The 20,174-nt window shown below is 38.4% G+C and overlaps 1 protein-coding gene across 3 annotated transcripts; it reads right to left on the bottom strand.

Annotated features, from left to right (window-relative positions):
- Nucleotides 1-524: 524 nt before the first annotated feature.
- On the bottom strand, nucleotides 525-20,128 carry LOC121519741 (bcl-2-related ovarian killer protein homolog B-like). 3 transcript variants are annotated; one of them, XM_041802597.1, is made up of 6 exons: nucleotides 19,878-20,128; nucleotides 19,635-19,757; nucleotides 19,076-19,403; nucleotides 16,141-16,269; nucleotides 8,705-8,868; nucleotides 525-3,179 (listed from the first exon to the last, which is right to left on the bottom strand). In XM_041802597.1, the coding sequence occupies exons 3-6, from the start codon at nucleotides 19,296-19,298 to the stop codon at nucleotides 3,054-3,056; spliced, it is 642 nt and encodes a 213-aa protein (XP_041658531.1). In that variant the 5' UTR covers nucleotides 19,299-19,403; nucleotides 19,635-19,757; nucleotides 19,878-20,128; the 3' UTR covers nucleotides 525-3,053. The 3 variants fall into 3 exon arrangements, with proteins under 3 accessions (XP_041658531.1, XP_041658529.1, XP_041658528.1); XM_041802595.1 differs by having other exon boundaries at nucleotides 19,635-19,723; XM_041802594.1 differs by lacking the exon at nucleotides 19,635-19,757 and having other exon boundaries at nucleotides 19,878-20,127.
- Between the last annotated feature and the right edge of the window lie 46 nt (nucleotides 20,129-20,174).

Genomic DNA, 20,174 nt, shown 5'->3' with positions numbered 1-20,174 from the left:
AGTTTAAAGTCTGTGTTGTTTTGGACCAATCTTTAAAAAAATTACGTCACTTTGTCTAATCAAAATCAAGCAGCCACTATGCATGGCAATGGTGTTAGGAAGTTTATGTACCAGTAAAAACTCTTATTCCACCTTCTCCTGATATGGAAAAACTTGTAAAAATAAAGTTCACCAAGTAACCAGAGTGATTACGACTTGGCTGTGAGACTTTACAACACAAGAAAGACTGATGACTGAATAACAAGAAAAAAAATACTATTTTACATTTGACAGAGTGTGACTGTTTACAAAAAGACAAAAGTAAATAAATTAACAAGATAACTCGTTGTTGCTGAAAATGAGGAAATATTAACAAGTTGAGTGATAACATTTTTAATATTTGTCTCTGAGTGTGCAAAGGAAGGTTAGCAATCATGTAAGACAGGGTCCCCACCAGATGCTACAGCTGGATAAGGATCCTGGGCATGGCATAGTTTATGAATCCCTATTAGAAGTGACTATAAATAATCAACAAAATACATGGGTACAGATAGTAAGTTTATTGTGATTCAATAAAAAACATTCAGACACACATTTATAAATTACACTCTGAACTTGACAACCATCAGGCATACCAAACAATCATCCTGTCTTCATACTGTAGCGGCTTCAACAGTTAAAATTCTTCGACATAGAAAAATAAAATCATAAACTATTTACAGATTAAAAATGAAATCAACACCTCTAGAATACATGGATGCATTGCACACAACTCCTCTGTCCTTCTGTTCTTTGGCAAAAAAATGGGGAAAAAGTGACTTCGGTAGTTCAGCTGTGTCTCTTGTATAGCTGAGAGTTTAATGGGTCACAACACTGTTATGCTTTGGTGAGGTACAATAAAGTAATAAATCAAACTCATGAAGTGTAACCAGTGGACACATATTACAGAGGATGGACTCTCAGGTTTTAACTCCAGCCATGGGTTACACCAGCTCTGTATCTGTTGGAATGAGTCTAGTTTGAACACAAATTCTAACATGTTTATGCTTGCTTACATTTGAGGTGTTGCACCAGCTGAGATGGTTTTAACGCAGGGTAAAACTTAAATCCTAAACCTACCTCCTAGTAGGTGTAAAGTACTCTTTCTTTGGTGATAGTTTTTTAAGAGGTGGGATAACTTGGAGGATGACAAAGAGCTGGTTTTACCAACTGTTTGATACCAGCAGCGCGTTCTAATGCCACCTTCAGAAATATGTGATGACTTTCTCGGGATTTGAGCTTTCATTTCCTTTCAATGGAGATAATTTCCACTGTCTAACAATAACATACTGTTGAAATACCTCTTATTATTGACCATTTCACCACTTGGTATCACTGTCGTTATTTTACACTGGCTGTAGGTTTATGCAGTTGGCTTTAGTTACAGTTTGTTGATGAACTGCTGTTAACTGTCAGCCTTTAGTTGGTTCAGAGACAATCTGGTTCGAGCTGCAAACACCACTAAAAAATGCTGACTGGTCAAATGTGGGGCAACCTTGGCTCTATAGGTAGAGTCGGTCGTCTCCCAACCAGAAGGTCAGGGGTTCAATCCCCAGCTCCTTTAGGCACATGTCAACGTGTCCTTGGGCAAGACACTTAACCTCATGTTACTCCCACTGCTGCATCAGTGGCCATATAAATGCATTTGTATGCTAATACTCATGGCCACTTTACATAGCAGCCTTCACCATCAGTGTCTGAAGGTGGAGTAAATGGGTATGAATGGGTAGGAGCAACCTCCGGTATAAAAAGGGCTGCGAGTAGTCAGACGATTAGAAAAGCTTTCTAAAAGCTCAAGTCCATTGTAAGTCCATTAACCAAATGTTTTCAGAGCAGATAGACTGGATAGATTCCAGGTCTGTCATCAGGTGGATTCATCTTACAAAGCTTTAGGCTGAAACACTTGTTCCCTGCCAGAGACCAATCAGCTTCATTAGAGGAGTAACTACAAGCCAGTAAGCCAGTAAACAGTGGCGGCCAGTGGAGAAATCAGTGTGGTTAAAGCTATAGAGGTAGTTTTATAAGAAGTTAACAAATGTTTCTTTGTTAAATGAAGAACAAAGAGCCACACTGGAAGCTTTTCTCAGCAGGAAACATTTTTGCTCTGATTGGCTTCGGTGAGAAGAATTCACCAACCGGCTCCACTGATAGTGAAAAAGTAATGGTTGCCTGTCAAGCTCGCTAGTTAACTTCATCAAATGTTTTGTTGCTCTGATTGCCCCGTAATGAATGTGACAGACAGAATGCTCATCCAGTCACCCTCCAAGTTTGATTGTGAAAGGTTCTGCCCTTACCAAATACTGTCCATGAGTTGTCCCGCAGGTGGATGGGAAATACTGTATATCTCATGTCATGTACAGAATATAAATTAAGTGAAAATATCATCTCTGCAACAAGACTTTGGTTAGTTTGGACGTTATGAATCCTAGTTAAGAGAACCTTTGCATCTTCATGGTGCAACCAAACAACGACACAACATAAGTTAGAACATAACTAGTTTCAGCAGAACTTATACATAAGATATAGATACAAGTTAAGCTGGTGCATCAGACCACATGATGGGTTAAATACCTTTGTCTCATCATCAGAAACCTGGTCGACTAAATATGTATGCTTTATACAGAAGTGTGCCCTTCGGGTTTATATTCTGAGACAAACATGATGTGAAGCATCAAACAGTTTACCTCAGGAGTGCAAACAACCTGAACAGCATCATACATTACAGGTACCACAATGCAGAAGCGTGGTTTACTGCACAGCTATGAATATATGCAGAAGTGGTGGACTGACACTTAAATATCAGCGTAACTGCTCTCTGGATGAAAAGCAATCACTGCCAGACTTTAACACGCCAACATGGCATGCACATGATGCTGATGAAACATTCAATGATGGACATTCAGCGACATACTGTTAGCTGCAGGCAGGTCCAGTCCCTCATGAAGTATGAACATCGCTCCCATTGTTTTAATGATAAATCTGAGATTATAAATCTCATATCAAACAATGACTCCGTCACGATAGGTCTTGTCTCTTCACTGCTCCTTCATGATGTAGACGTAGACTGTAGTGAGGAAATACTTCAGGGAGTCGATGCTAGACGACAGCCAGTGCTGTTCAGGCGTTAGATCTTTCTTTACCACACATTTTGTTATCTCCACCTGAGGAAAGAAAGATTTAACATTAAACTCAATGAAATACACATTAACTTTAATGTTTACTTTATCCAGATAAACAGAAAATATCAGAGTAGGAAGGTGTAATCAAATATAAGTGGGAAGTTACAAGGGGTGCAGGGGTTCATTTACCAACTCGCAAAGCTTACACCGCTTTCCACATTATTAAGCAAATGACATTTTTCTCATATTTTCCTAAATATTAATGCAAATGACTGTCAGAGTATTTTTTAAGTCATCAGCCGTTAGAGCATAATTCAAATGTTTTTGAACTTCATAATGACAAAAATTATTTAAAAAAAAATAAAAACCTCAAATTGCACTTTTCCGCATTATTATGCACAACAGAGTTTTAAAACATTTTATCTGTTGTAAAGAACTGAAAATGGTCATTTGTTAAATTTGTAACATTAGGAGGTCATATTCACTGAAATCAAAAGCTATTTCAACCAAAAACATCTTAACAGGCCAAGTTCCATGTTAACATAGGAGCCCTTTTTTGATATCTCCTTCACAATTCTTGCATCCACTGAATTTGTGAGTTTTGATGTGAACTGCGTCCACCCTCATAGATCTTTAGCTTGAGGATGCTCCAAAGGTTCTCAGTAGGGTTGAGGTCAGAGGAGGATGGGGGCCACACCATGAGTTTCTCTCCTTTTATGCCCATAGCAGCCAATGACACAGAGGTATTCTTTGCAGCATGAGATGGAGCATTGTCATGCTTGAAGAAAATTGTGCTACAGATCGAACTGCTGTTCTTTTTTTTAACCAGGGAAGAAAGTGGTCAGTCAGAAACTCTATATACTTTGCGGAGGTCATTTCCACACCTTCAGGGACCTTAAAGGGGCCTACCAGCTCTCTCCTCATGAATCCGGCCCAAAACAGGACTCCACCCCCTCCTTGCTGACGTTACAGCCTTGTTGGGACACGGTGGCCGTCCACCAACCATCCACTACTCCTCCATCTGGACCATCCAGGGTTGCATGGCAATCATCAGTCAACAAGACTGTTTGAAAATGAGTCTTCATGTATTTCTGGGCCCACTGCAACTGTTTCTGCTTGTGAGAATTGGATCGGGCGGCTGAATATTAGGCTTATGCACGACTGCAAGCCTCTGGAGGATCCTACACCTTGAGGTTGGTGGGACTCCAGAGGCACCAGCAGCTTCAAATACCTGTTTGCTGCTTTGTAATGGCATTTTAGCATCTGCTCTCTTAATCTGATGAATTTGTCTAGCAGAAACCTTCCTCATTATGCCTTTATCTGCACGAACCCATCTGTGCTCTGAATCAGCCACAAATTCCTTCACAGTACAATGATCATGATTAATTTTTCATGAAATATCTAATGTTTTCATTCCTTGTCCAAGGCATTACACTATTTGACACTTTTCGGCAGCAGAGAGATCCTTTTTCTTTCCTGTATGCTTGAAGCCTGTGGCCTGCTTAATAATGTAGAACATGTGGAAAAGTGCATTTTGAGGGTTTTATTTTTTTTTTTAAATAACGGTTATCATTATGAAGTTTGTTCAAAAACATTTTGAATTATGCTCTAATGGCTGATGAGTTGAAAAATACTCTGTCATTTGCATTAATATTTAGGAAAATATGAGAAAAAAGTCGTTTGCTTAATAATGTGGAAAGCAGTGTATATTATAACTAGTTTTAATACAAAATATATTCTTGTACAAAAAATATGTGTATTATCTCTCCATATTTCTATGTTATTGGTCCACAGACCTAAAGAATAGCATTTTAATTGTACATTCTCTTGGTACTGAAGATATTCAGATCCAGTGAATCATTATCCCTCATTAGGTTAGAAAATAAATTAAATAAAAAGTAAAAATCAAAAATAAGACAGCCTTAAAGGGGTATATTCATAAAAGACTGCCTGAGCCTTAATGGCTTCTGAGAAAGTAACATTTTACAAAAGGAGAAATGTTTTGACATCTACCCAATCTAGGCAACAAAGCAAAAAACATGCTGGTACCTTTGGGCTTTTGACATGACATTTGAGAAGCTTTCATTCATATCATGGGGCAAATTTTTCGTTTTCTATTGTTGTGGCCCTTTTTGTATTAACCATTTTACTAATAAACACCAGCACTGAGCCAAACACTGCTTAAAGTAATATTATCTGAATCCACAGTGAGCTGGTGATGACTGCAGCATGACAAAAGCAATACTCTGACACTTTGTTTGACCTAGTAAGTAAAAATATCTGTAGATACTGTGTGTAATAATATTTGCATACAAATATTACAGCAGGGGTTTAATCAGTCAGGATGCACCCTTGGCCAGATGGCGTCAAACTATTTTCACGTGTGTGGCCTTTACACAGAATGGGATGAGATGTTTTATATCTGCACCAGCTGCTCCTTCTGACTCAGTCCAGGAAGGAAGCTGCAGTTCAGATAGTGATACTGGGATCACATCTGTCAAGTTTAGGCTTTGCTATAAACTAGACAGAGAGCTCCTTCCTCTCCTTCCAGTTTCACATCTATATATGGACAGAAGTGAGCTCGGTCAACATGACAGCAGAGCAGAGAATAAAAGTGCAGACAGCTCCTCTTAACAATCAGACACAAGACGAAAGCAAACTGCACTTACATGCTCACTTTAGGTGAGTGTTTGGGCTGAAGTATCATTCATGCACAGAAATGTTACAGTGTCATTCAGCAGATGCTTTTGTCCAAAACAATGTACATCTGAGAGCAAGTACAACACAAGCTGAGATCTAGACAGGAGCAAACAACATAAGTAAGTGCCACAAAGTGCCTCAAGTCCAGTTAGACAAAGATGCTGCTATGCAGTGCTAAAGGCAATGCACATGGAGTATAGAAGCTTTTTGTTTGGTTAGGTTTTATTTTGGTTATCAGCAATGAAACAACTAGTCATTAACGTAAGACAACAGAGGAGAAGAGTCTAGCTGAGTGTATGGTGTATGGCTCTCAAAGAGCCGGGTCTTTAGCTTTCTCTTAAAAATAGAAAAGGACTCCACAGGTTGAATGGAGTTGGGTTAATTCCACCATCAGGGGACAACAGAAGAGCAGAGTTGGGCTCATGACTTAGGCCCCTGTTGTTATGGAGGTACCACCCGCTTTTTACCAGGCAAGAGTAGCAGGCGAGAGTGAGTGGAGCAGAACAGCAGTTACAGACTAGACTTTAAAGACCCTGTAAAGTTAAAATTTTTGTCTTAACACACTAGACATGTTGGAATAAGGTTGCTGTAAATGTGAAAACACTGAGATCTACATGTGACTGAATTTTGGATTTAGACCATTAGAAAGTTGTTCACCTCTTTCCTGGCTGGGTTTAATGTGGCAAGGCAAAATATGTGGGCTGGTGATGTCACGACCCTACAGCCGGGAATGACCCCGGCCTTCTAACGCTACAATAGAAAATCACCAAGCAGTTAATCTCAGTGCAGTTTGTTGTTAGCTGATGTCACTGCCTTTATTGAAAGTTAACAGTCATTAATTGCTGGGGTTTTTTTTTTGTTCATTGTGAGGTAAATTTGCCAAATCTATCAGCCACAGTGGCCTATGGATCATTGAAAATAACATAACAGAGATTTGAGCCAGAAAAAAGGACTTTGTCTCTTCTCTGGCACAGAGTCAGGCAGCTGCGCTCTGTTCAAAAGGTCAAGGGGCAGGATAATGGTGTGAATGCTTTCCTCCATTCATGTTCCATTGAAACATTTTTTAAATTTGAGAGGATCGTATTTCTCCTGAGTGGGCGTGGCTTCAGCTCTTTCAACACACATACCCAAACCATCCTTTTACTGCCTCATTTTTCATGATTTTGAAATTTTATAAATTTGGAGAAGTTTTATTTCACTGAAATTTGTAATAAGGGTTCATAACACGTGACCTGTCATACATAAAACCTATATACATATTTATTTTCTCATCTTTTTAAACTGGCTTTTAATGTTTAATTCTGCTGTCGTTATGTCACTTTGTTTGCTTGCTTGCTTCAATAATTGAACACAATCCAATCTTGGTAAATTAACCTAAGAGTCTACTGGCTTCTTAATGTCTCTGTGAGGTTGCTACAGCCCTTGGGGTATGTGCTTAGTTAGTATGCTAATATGTTGTTGAATCACAAATAGGGTTTTCCATTACATTGAGCAGCTTGGCTCTACTTGGTTTGACTCAGCATGGCAGCCCAACAGGGCAGCAGATTTGGTTTTCCACCACAACCAAGTTACCCATTTGAGGGCACGTCTAGAGCTCATGGCGCTGCATTTTGAGTTGGCGTTAAATATTAAATATACCAGAGCAGGAGCATTCTGACTGTGGCTCAGCATAGCCCGGTGTGGTCAAACTGGTGATGGAAAACTAAATCAGCATGGCTTGGTTTGGATCGGCATGGCCAAAAGTCATAGTGGAGAAGCCCTGTATGGGCAAAGCTTCTGTAATAAGTAACAATGAAGGAGCTAGTTTGGGCTATTTCAAAAATTAATTGCAAAGTTACAAAGGTATCTGGACTTTTCTAGTGTAGTCTAAAAGGTACACATTGTGCTGAGCTGGTGAACATATTTATCTCAAAGCTGAAAGAACTACTTGCAAGAAAATCTGGGGAAGCATGTTTCAGTGAGTAACATGCTTCCTGCCTGGAGGCGGTTTAATTCAAAATAGTTGGCCTAAGAAACTCACAAGGGATATCTAAAGCAAGCATTTTTGCTTAAAAATGTTCAGAAAGTTCCCAATCTGACTCATCAAGAAGACACTAGGCTGAAAATCAAAGGACACCAATAGCTTGAAATATTCACAAGCCATATCTGATCCTATAAGTCTGATGAAGACCAGCAGTCCTTGAAATGTCACTTTAGTGAGATAAATAATTTGAGCACTTGAGCCCTGCAGTGTGTGAGCTGTTCACTCAACACCTGACCACTTTGGTATGGATGTACATTTTCACACCTTCCTTTACACTAACAAGTGCCATCATTAGCATGCTAATGCTCACAGTAAAATTGCTGAAATGGGAAATATTTAGAAGGTGTCATATTAACCAAGCAACAGTGTTAAGGAAACTTCTAATATTTCTGTGTCTCCACCAATATATTGAGGGATGGTTAAGTTACTTCAAAGCCCCTGGTCGAACTGTAAGGTCAGGAGTAGGCTCTTTCATAGAGACGATCCAACTCCAGAACATCTTAACACTTGACGTCAATCAGTGAATTCTGTGTAGTCATATTTTGAGTTTATGATCAATGTTAAGGGTGGCCAAAATGCATAAAAGGGTGAACTACTAGGCCTTCGTTAGAAATCTGGCTTCAACTACACATTACATTGGTATCACTATTTCTCCTTTACTAAGACTAAGGAAACCGTTCAACATAAACCATCGGAGTCTCCTGTGTCTTCTTCTCATCTCAGTGTTTGGATAATATCTTTATCAAATTGTCATGTTGAAAGGATTTCCATAACAACCAGCAACATGTGAATGCTGAGAAAAGATGCATTATGTAACCATGATCACTCAGCAATGAAAGCTTACCCATCCTCCCCGTCTCTTCAGCCAGGGAACCAGAAACTTGCGTACAAACTGGCCCAGACTGTCCACTAAGACATGGACGGTGGTTGGATAGCCTTGTCTGACACAATCCACTGCCAGGGCTCCGGCTACTGCATACATGGACACCACTTTACCCCACGTTATACCTGGGAGGGAAACAGACATCACTGTTATTTTTGTCCTCATGCAACTCTGTGGAAAGATGTTCAAACCTTGTTGCTCATCTTTAATACAATAGTGGTGAAAGTCCTCATAAAATCTGCTACACTTGATACCAGTTTTCAGTTAATATGATTTACTGCTGTCAGTGGGAACATGTTACTCTGTTTTTGTCTTTTAGACTGTAAGCTAGTCATTGTTTGTATTTGTCATTTCAAATTAATTCCCACAACCTGTTACTGAGTATTTAACTGGTCATGTATCAGAGTCTTGAGGGGTGCTAAAGCTGGTCCCAACCTGTCATTGGGCAGGAGGCTGACAATAAAGAGACAAACAACTAGTCATGCTCACACTCACTCTCATGGGCAATTTAGAGTCACAAGTTAACCTAAGAAGCAAGTCTTTGATTTGTGGATGAAGCCTAAGTGCCAAGAGAAAAATATGCATCAGAGAACATGAAAAATTTCACTCAGAAAAGCCCTGTCCAATCTCAATTTGAACCAAGAAATTCCTTGCTGACCACTAATATTTTAAGGTATTAAAAAGAGGTTTCTTTTATTCCCAAAAGGTCTTCTAGTTAGCAAAAAATAATGTTAACACTTCTATTATTATATACAGGGTTTCTAAAACTTTCAAAATCCAATTTAATACCCTCTACCACACAAAAAGTGTTTTTGCTTTTCTCAGATCAGGTAAACAATCAAAGGTATGTGTGATTTCCCAGTTAACTGGACCAGGGCTGAATTATCTGATTTAATTTCCTGTTTATTAAAAGTCACATGGTAAAAGACAAAATAAGTTTTTTTGGTCCCAAATTTGATAATTTCTGGCACATTCAATGCCTCTATTTTATCTACAAGCTTATGTTTATATCTAGAATAACATATACTATCAGGTGTGCTGAGCTGATTCTCACTTTTATTACAAAGCAGAATAATGTTTTTACCCATCAAATAAGTGTGAACTGCAAGAATTTTTAAGTGTGTGACCTGGTAGCCCAGATGTCAGAGAAGTGGGCCAGTGTATCACAACAGTACAGAGATTATTAAATCCCAGAGAGTCAGATCAAATCAGAGAGGAAATGTAGAACATCCAACACTGAATTATGGAGGATACTTCTGCAACAGTTTGTGGAGGAAGATGATTAGACTCAAATAAGGTTGGCTAGAAAAAATACATTGGATAAGGAAATGTCTCAGTCAAAGTACCTTCTAAAATGTAAGGCCTCTCGCTGGAAAAATCAGACTTTTTAAGACTTTTTAAGGACTTAAATTTCAAACGTGCAATTTAAAATTAAGACTTTTCAAGGATCTGCAGAAACCCTGTATATACTTTATCACGAGATAAGTAAACAGCCTTCTCAATATTTAAAATAATAGCTGCTAATCTGAGTGAGACACACGACTATGTTCAAAAGGTAGAATTCTGTGATCATAGATCTTTAGAGCCAATCATGTTCCTTTACCTTACAAATATTATGAAACTTCGATTGTGTTTCTGACTTAAATTATTCTCATAGATCTAATTTTACTTGGTGGCATTGATAAATAAAATAGGAAAATAGGTCTTATTAGGGCTTGGCAATTAATCAAAAAATAAAGTCTGAAATAAGTCTGCAATTTTCTCATTATTTCTTTTACCTAATGTGCATCAAAATGTCACTTCAATCAAAAAAGCAGCAGAGATGTTATGCTCAACACATTATGCAAACATTTACGTGTCTTCAGTTAAGAATAGTTTGAAAAACTCCCACTTTTCTTGTTTTGTATGTTTTTCTTAAAATGAGAATTACACAAAAATGATAGTCCCCTTCAATATAGCAATTGATATCAAGTTTGTAATATGAGCCAAAATAATTGCAATCAGATACGTCTTCAAAATAGTTAAATATTAGCTTAATTTATGTAACATTGTGCTGGTTATAATATAGAATTATTTATTGCTTGTGCTTGTTGAATAAAACACAAAATTAGGAACCCAAAAAATCACATTTTTAATCAAAATATTGGGGGGGAAATATCACAATTAGGGTATTTTTGCATATCGTTCAGCCCTACATTCAATTGTTGAGTTTAAACATCAAGTCTCCACGGTAGAAAACATTTTGACTCATTAAACTGCCTTATTAACTCCTGATGATAGTCTTCTGTTCTGTGTGCTTATCCCAGTCTACATCCAGTCTGCTAAGCATCGTATCCTGTCAGCCAGGTGGTGGACCTTGGACTGAAATGAAACCTGATGACGAGGTGCAACTCAACAAACTTGGGAAGTGCGTGAATGTAGCTAGTGAGACGTCATACCATGCCTGCTGTAAATTAAAAAGCTGACCATGTTGTCTTTTCAAAATGTCAAATAATGTTTATAATCTGCATGAGGTCAACAGGTTCAGAAAATGCAGTTCGACTCATAAAAGAAGACTTTAGTCGATGTGACGTTAGTCACATTATGAAGCACGATGACAGCGGTTGCCATGTTGAAAATTCTCAAACAAACTTCCAGCTAATCAAAAAGCAAAGAGGTGCACTTAAGGGGGGGGCTAATCATTTTCTTGGATACTGCAAAGCTCTTCTCTAACTCATAATCTCTATAGCATATAAAGCAAAGCAAGCTGACAGGGTTGAGCTAAGATGAGGCCTGACCTCCTGGCAAACAGTCAAAACACACCCTCATGTCAGTCAAACAGGCCATGCCCTTTTAATGCATCACTCTTACCCATAATATAATCAAATCAGATGTCTTAAAAAATATGTATTGGGCTGTAAACATGTTTATAGGTATTTAAATCCCATAGCTTTGATGGGGATTCCTTTACTTTTAGAACACTCAAGGAACTGCAGCTTTTTTGCATTTTCTCCATTGGCTCTGGTTTTCACTTCCAGAAATTGCTTCTTAGTTTTAATCTCGAGAAGAAAATTCTTTGAAGTCTTTTCCCCTTTAAACAACCCAGTCTGATAACCGAGGGCATGCTGTCCACTTCTAGGGATGGTTTCCAGGGCAGCAGGGACTGTTATAATGACCAACAGTGATGTAATACAGCACCTAATGACATTAGCCTCCTTAGGCAGGCTTGCGTGGCTGTGACTGTTCTCCAGAGCTGACCTGCAGTGTCTGGCTGTGGCTATAAGAGGAGATAGAGCTCTGTGCAAGCTTAAATGAGATAAGTGTACAAGGAAGCTGTCAGAGAACATCATGTCTCACTCCATACTGAGAAGCAGGCCAAGAATAGAGACAAGATTGTCAAGGATAAAGCCGGAGGAGAGGAAGGTGGAAAAAAAAAACTAAGCGGGAGGCAGGAGATGATAGATGAGGGAAAGACCAGTCATGTTGATTTTTCTAAGAAGGCCACATTTTAGATGTCCACTAGACCGCCTGCAAAAAAAAACCTTGTGGTTGTTACACATCCGCTGGACATAACGTTCCTTCTATAGTTTCTGGAGTCATGTAGCAACAAGGAATGATAAAAACTCCAGAGCTGGTTATAAAACAAATTCCTTCCAGTAGGGAGAACAAAGTTAGATGTTTGTTTCTATTTTTATCCTGGTTTCAGCCCGTCCCAGAAGGCAGGGGCAGTATGGGTTCACCAGTTTGTTTTTCTACAGAAGGAATCCCACGCTGTCTCCAAATATTGCATCCTCCTGACGTCAAAGCAAGCACAAGCTTCTGGCAGAAAACGGGCATGAAAATTATATTATGAGAGTCCTTTTCTGATCTTCCAGGAAACTAGTCATATTTCAGTCTTACATCACACGATGATGAGACCGTTTAATCTCTCCCCAAGGCTCATTCAGGGGACAAAAAGGCTTTTTTTTTTATTCTAGTACTTATAAATGTCAGTGCTGCTTTATATAGCATACACAGCACATCTGCTGTCAGGATGACTTAAGACCAAAGGATCTGACACAGCCAAGTCCACTGACTGAACAAAGATTTTACCAGAAAACATTTAAGTTAGTAACAGTCGTACTGTTATTCACATGTGACAATAATAGAAAATCACATGGCTATGCTGAGGTTGTTGGTATAGTGTAAATGTGTTAATCATTAGAGATACACAGAGTGAAAATCAGGCCCCTCTTGTCTAAATCAGCAGCAAGCTTTCTAAGGTCCGGCTTTATGGAGGGGCCCATGAAGATTAGCATCAATGCAAGCCATCATAATGTAAGCAACAATAAACAACTTCTATTTAAAACCTAAACCCTCCCCACTACTTATTAAAGCAAAAGCCAGAAAAGCATATTTGAGTTGTTGTTGTTGCCTGTTTAAAATGTAAAGCCCTCTTATTAAATTGGCCTGCAAATGAGCAATCACTTTGTGTTTATTTTGATGTTAACAGTGCAGACAGGCCCACTGAACCTAACTGTAAGGCCAGTAATGTCAGACTGTGTGTCATCATGCTAGGACCTGAAACAAACTTTGTTACCGCCACTCCAAAAGCTCAGCCTAGCTCATTGGCCAAGAGACTGGCACTAAGTGGCTCAACTAATCCTATATTCACAACTTATCATTATCAAAAGGCAGCTAGGGAGGGGCCATGTCCTGATTCTTTCAGTGGCCCATGCAGGTTTGTGGGTGCACCTGCTTAGATGTACTAGATGACAGCATTTAATCTGCTACCATCTGTTTATGCCGCATCATTTTACTAATGTATCTGTGATATCTCTGTTTATGATCTACGTTTGTAAGACCAGAATGGCATCAGCTATGCAGCTAAAAAAAACAAAGAGGTGGACCACCTGAATTGATTATTTAATTTAAGTGATCAGTTGACCTAGCAAAACAGCAGTCCATCAACAAAAAAATTAAATCTCAAGTCTGCAAAAACGCCAAATGGACTTGAGCTTGTATAGTGTTAGTCATGTAACTACTATGCTTTAATACAACAGGTCACACTTACCCATTCACTCCATCACATTTACTCCCTCACAATCACACACCGATGGCAGAGGTTGGTATGAAGAATTAGCATTAGCTAATTAATTTCAAACACATCCACACCCGTTTACACGCCACCGACAAAGCAGTGGAGGGGGAGTGGGGTCAAGTGTGCGATTAAACCCACATCCATCAGAACGCAAGACAACCGACTCTACCCACTGAGCCACAGTCACCCCAGAAAAGAAAATCAGTCAGGAATGTTTGAATCAGAAATGTTTAAGCAACATTTCAAGGAAATCAATCAGATAGTTTTTGAAATATTGTAGTCCCAAAGTTGTTGGCAGAAATCCACACCTATTGCATGGCTTTTACATTTCTTTGGTCACAGTCTAAGACTATGAAGGCCGTGACAAATGGAAAAGACCCAGACTGACTCTTAGCTCAAAACACTCAGAGAAAAAAATCAAAAACTGATTCTGTCAGAAGACAAACCAGGCACAACAATGTGAGGAGATTTTTTGATATGGCCCTTTTCTACATCCACAGTATAAGCTTAATTATCAGGGAAGAAATCTGAAACACAGAATTGAAAACAGCCTAAAGACCAGGAGGATACAGAAGAAATCTGCTCAGCCAGCCAGAAATGTGCAATTATGTTATTCAGTGTTGTGATAATTTGACTTGCAATATATATAAACAGGAATTTAAGAGTATATGTTAGCAAGAACTTACAGATTTTATGTTTATCTGCTGTTCCCCATTATTTATACATGTTTGCAGAATTCTCTTATAAATCCAGTGTCAATCCACAAAGATCTTTTGGTTAATCTCTAAACTGTAATCATTTTTAACCTCTTGGGATGCTGCATACACATATGAGGACATTACATTATGGCTTTCTTGTAAGGTAACACTGAATTCTGCTATTTTCATGGGAAATTGTGAATTTGTAAATATCTGGGAATTTGATGGGAATTTTTTTTTCCATGGAATTTTGGCAGAATTTATTTTTACATTTTGGGTGGAATCTGCGTAGACATTTTGGGGAGTTTGCTAAATATTGGAGTGCTGGATTCGTAGTTTTGCGGGGGGATTCGCTCCAAAATGTTTTGGTATTTTCATGGGAAATTGAGGAATTTATTTTTCTAATTTATTTCTTTTATTTTTGAGCAATGTCTTGAAAATTTGAGGGAATTTGTGTGTTTGTGTGTGTGTGTGTGTTCAGAAATCTCTAGTAGTTTTGAAGGAAATTATTCAAAACCTCCAGAACTTTAATTATTTTTTATAGAAAATTGTGGAATTTATCTGTAAATATTTGGGAATTTGATTGGAAATTTTGGGGGAGGGAGAATCTTAAGACATTTTCTCAAATTTGTATTGAAATTTTGGGGAATTTGTATTTTTTTCCACAGGATTAGAATTTATTTTTCTTATTCTTCGGAAACTGTTCGGAAATTTTGGATTGAATTTGCTTTGACATTTTGGAGAATTTGCTTTAAAACATTAAGGAATTTTAACAGAACTTCTGGTGATTTTTTTTAATTCAATATTTAGGCTTTTAGGGGTTATGTTTGGAAATTTCTAGTAGTTTTGAAGGAAATTTCTCAAAACCTTCAGAATCTTTAGCAGAAATTTCTTGTGGTCCATCATCAGGAAAATGACACAATTTTATGATTCTAAAAACATACTCTTGGTGAAAATGACTTCCTACGGGTAAATTTTTTTTCCTTTTATACTTATCCCAAATAAGTGGGAAAAACTAAAAATGCAATCCAAACAAAAGCTAGCTAGGTAGCTGATGGAGAGTTTGAGCTCCAACAGCATCATAATGGTCTGACAGTATGGCCATTACACTCAGATCTGCATCAAAAAGTTAATAAGTGCATCTGCCGAGTAGGAAAGCAGTGCCTGTTGAACTAGAATAACACTAAGCAGTGAAAAAACAGACTTCTTCTTCTGTAATGTAAATGCTCATGTGACAAAACTGTGATTAACGGTGTAGCAGCACTGAAGGCAGATAAACATGTGAGCTTGTATTGTATTTGCCCTGGCAGATGTGCCGGATCCTCCCTCCTGTTTAGGCTGATCGCCATCCGGTTTGTTTCAGGTCAGCCCAATCAGAACCAGGACAGGTCTAAGCGCCAGAGGGACATTTACTTAAACAAGCGAGATGTGGAGACATCCTAATTCCCTTATCGCATCAGTAATGTCAGTATGTAACTTGGTTATTTTCCTTAGTCTGTTGATTCACAGTGAAAGCCTCTATTGTTAGCTTTAGACCCTGTGGAGGTTTAATCCCTCCCTGAGCTCGCACATGTTCAGTTTTTACACCAAGTTACATCATCTTCATTATCAGTATCACCTGAAGAAAAACAGCTGTGTACCTGTGGAGAAAATCTCTGTTGCCACGCCAATGAAGGCATCCGAAACCATGTTCTCCATGGCAACAGAAATGCTGAGCTGCCGTGCCACGTTCCTGTACAAACTGGGCTGCATGCACTCCAGCTCGTCGCCTAGGTAACAAGAGAAATCACAGAGAAAAGATTATTAAAAAGATAGAGGCTTTAAAAGTCTGTGAAGATCACAGTGTTTCTGAATGAATGAGACAGAAACAAAAACACAGATTTAACCTAAAGACAGTCATATTTTACAAACTATTCAACAGCAATGTTAAAGTTAAACATTTATGTCTCTGCTGGAATCTCTTAAAAAGAAAAAAGGCACTTTGGCTGTTGCCCTAAGAGAGTCAAATTGTCTCGGTGTCATCACTCACACAAATACAAATGCAATACTTCATTCATCATTCGCTCTTCTCTCTTCAGTCTGTATACATAAAGATACAGTACATGTTATTCTTCTTGTGGATCGATCATTTCTTCCTACACTGCTGAGTCATCTCTCAGCCTACTTTTACTTAAAAGCAGATTAAATACGCAGTGACTTTGCTTCTCTGACCAAAGAGCAGTGTTGAAAATCCCTGTCACAGAAATCATCTCAGACTGGGTTAAAGTTGGAAACACACATCAAATTTTATCAACTGCTCTTAAAGCAAAGCATACATTAATGTTTAACAGGATTACAGGGTTTCACTTCTCATAAACCAATGCCAAATATATAACTTTGAAACATTTACACTAAAAGTCAAGCTCAATTCATTAAATTTAAACAAAAAAACAGAAAAAATCTTTTTAAAAAGGATGCACTTTTTCTGAAAGAACTCTAATATGGAGTCCGCATTCTGCCATGAAGACCTAAACAATATTTTTCTAGATTTTGCGCTTTCATGCCTTTGTTCGGGTAGGACAGTGGATGGAGTTGAAACTGGTGAGAGAGAGTAGGAAATGACATGAGGAAGAGGAGCCAGAAGTCAGATTTGAACCTTTGAGGACAACCTCTATACATGTGTAGACATGCCAAAAGCATAACATGTACATTAAATATAACTGCTAATTGTCCAGCATGAATCAGTTATTGTATTCCAGTATAGTTACTGGTAAGGTCAAGTTTCTATATTCATCTATGTCTTATTAGGACTGGGCAATTAATTTAAACTCAAATTAAATCACAATATGGCCTGCTGCGATTTTTAAATCACAGAAGGTGCAATATTTCTTTAACCTAAAATGTGTCAAAATACCAGTTTAATACATTTTAGAGGCAGAAATGTTATGTACAGGGTGCGGATGGCCCAGTGGTCCAAGGCGCCCCACGTTCACAGGCGACACGGGTTAAAGTCCAGCCTGTGGTTACCTTCCCTAATGTCTCTCCACCACTCTCTCATCCCTGTTTCTGACTCTATAGCATAAAAGCCCCTAAGATGTCTTTTTTTTCTTTTTTAAAGAAAGAAAAACAATGTTATGCACTATAAATCATGCAAGCATTCAAGTCTTTTTTTTTTAATAGATTGCAAAAATCCTATTTTCCTTTTTTTGGTTCATGCTTTAAACAGATGAGACAGACATGAAACCATCATTCCCTTCAATGCAACAGTTCATCTCAACTTTGCAAAATAATTGCAGTTCGATATTTTAGATATTTTTAAAAATTGTTCAGCCTTAGTTTAATCTGCATAATATTGTGTTTGTTATAATATAGAATGATTTAGATGAGGAACTTTAATGCTTATAATAGCAATTTGACTATTTCCCCAAATCGGTCAGCCCTAGGCATATTTCAGGGAAATATGAAGGAAAGCCAAGCCTTTTAATGTTTTATTAACATGTCTGAATCCAGAAAAAAATTCAGAGATGTATGTATTAAGAAACATCACATTATTTCATTTCTGCTCAGTTATTTCATGAATTGCCCTTAGTTTGGACTGATATTAAAGTGAAACACATAAATAGCTGAGTGAAAAATGTTTGTACATTTTTAAAAATCTTAATCTTTAAAGCTTTTGTGAAGAGTTTTATAGCTGGTCATGAAACAGACTAAGATAGATACCATGGCATCTATATAAGCAGAAAAAAGAAACCAGACCATGAGGAGGAAGATGAGTGCTTAGACTGTCATCATTATTAATGTTGTGTAAAACCACTGCAGGGGGACAGGTTTCAGAGAAGTACGGATAAGTATTGAAACCCACTACCTACATGTTACCAGTACCAACACCCCCAATATCTACTGGACCAGATTACAACATAGATATTGGTACTTAATTTCAATACCTTGCCATCCCAATGCAACGCCCTGCCATTCCAAGTGATAGGCAAGAAATCTATTACAGAATTTGTGTGATTTTTGTTTTAAGTTAAACAGGTTTCCTTTTCTTAACCCATGTTCAACTGGATCTTATAAAGATACTTCTGCGAATTACTGACATTACCCAGACAGCTTTTATTCTCCTGCTGACTTTCAGGACGTTTTTTTCTTTCAAAAGTACTGACACTGGTACTGTATAAAAGTATCGATGTAGCACCGGTATCAGACTATGTTTCTTCTGTGAAAAACATTTCAAAACTGTTTTGGAAGCCTGCTTTTGCCCACCTTGTCTGGCAAATACCTAGCAGTAACATTTCCAAATATTGAAACTAATTTTAAATTTTTATACATAAATTTTCTGTCTATCTATTTTCACTCTCCTCTCTGATGGTCTCCTTAGCTTTCTGTTGCTCATAAAGAAGCTGCAGTATTTATTTCAGTCTGTTTCATAACCAGCTAAAATCTCCTTGCAAGAGCTCTAAGAAGTAAAAAACTAAACTGTAATGCTGCAACTTATTCTGATTCAAGTGATCCACCTGAATACATGAGCTCTGAAGAGTGACCAAAGTGAGATGTTAATTTGTTCCTTGGTTTTCACAGCCCTTGAGGTTTTCTCACCTAAACAGAGAAGGACCAACGACACCTCTGCGAGCGCTGCATTTGAAGGAGAGAGGTTGAGTTCAGTTTTGGACCATCCCAGTCCGTTCTGGTTCAACCGGGACAGTATGTAGTCTCTGCATAGTGCCTTGGACTGGGACACCAGCTCCTTGTCTGTCAGTGAGCGGTCAAACACATCCAGGACCTCTGCAGCAAACACAGAGGACTTACGCAGGACCTCCATGTCCTCCTGCCAGGGGGATCTGGGTCAGAGAGTGTCTGACCTCTCCGGATCAGCTGTGTCTCTGGTGTCCTCAGAGGAAGTCTGACTGTTAGGACAACCTGGCAACTGTAAAGAGAGAAAAAAAACTTTGACACGTCTGGAAAGATAACTGGTCACATTTCAGGGAACTAAAAAGATGGCATGACAGAGGAAACTTTGAAACGACACAGGTGCCAAATAAGAAGGTTGTGTAACTAAATTAACAATCACTGTTACTAGGCATTTTTTTTCACATTCACAAGGAAGGACTGTGGGCTTAAACAGATATTCAGAGTCTAAATCAGACCAAAAACTTACATAAGAATATGATGGAGGCGTTATTGTTGTGAGTCACATGGTGGGATAGTCAAGATATTGCTACACTTCTTGGATTATGCAACAGCGAGCTGATACCACAAGATGACAAGGGAAGTATTTTTACTGTTAAGACAAGCAACAGTCTTATCTTAAATTAAGCAAGGAATGCAAAGAGTTTCTCGGGTTAAAGTGGAATAAAGAAGAGTATATGAATGAAAAAATAAAAGGAAAAACCTAGCTTACCTTTAACGTTGTACCCACATTAAGATGCAGCCTCCAATTAATTAATCAGGCAGCCCTACAGTGTGAGTCTGGTGTCTTTTTCGGGCAAGTCACAAGAAAACCGCTCGTCCTTTTCCAGAACAAGCAGTTCCAGACCTTTAAGAAACCGAAGGATGAAGTTTTATTCCTGGTCTCATTTTCGAAACATTGTAAGTCCTGGTAGGTCCACTTCATTGCCCGAAAAAGCACCGACTGACTGGCTAAACCGAGGGACAGAGTCAGAGGACGCCTACCTGTTGTTCCACCTTCCCATTGGCG

Source organism: Cheilinus undulatus, linkage group 13 (assembly GCF_018320785.1).
Source record: "Cheilinus undulatus linkage group 13, ASM1832078v1, whole genome shotgun sequence".
Lineage (NCBI taxonomy): Eukaryota > Metazoa > Chordata > Actinopteri > Labriformes > Labridae > Cheilinus > Cheilinus undulatus.
The sequence above is the reverse complement of the archived record's forward strand: the minus strand, read 5'-3'. Positions and strand labels throughout refer to the sequence as shown.

Excerpts from the sequence above, each read along its gene's own strand:
- LOC121519741 (XM_041802597.1), bottom strand. The coding sequence starts at position 19,298 with ATGGAGGTCCTGCGTAAGTCCTCTGTGTTTGCTGCAGAGGTCCTGGAT. Across the intron at positions 16,270-19,075 it reads GTTGGTCCTTCTCTGTTTAG|GCGACGAGCTGGAGTGCATG; the intron begins GTGAGAAAACCT and ends CTTGTTACCTAG. Across the intron at positions 3,180-8,704 it reads TGAAGAGACGGGGAGGATGG|GTGGAGATAACAAAATGTGT; the intron begins GTAAGCTTTCAT and ends TTCTTTCCTCAG.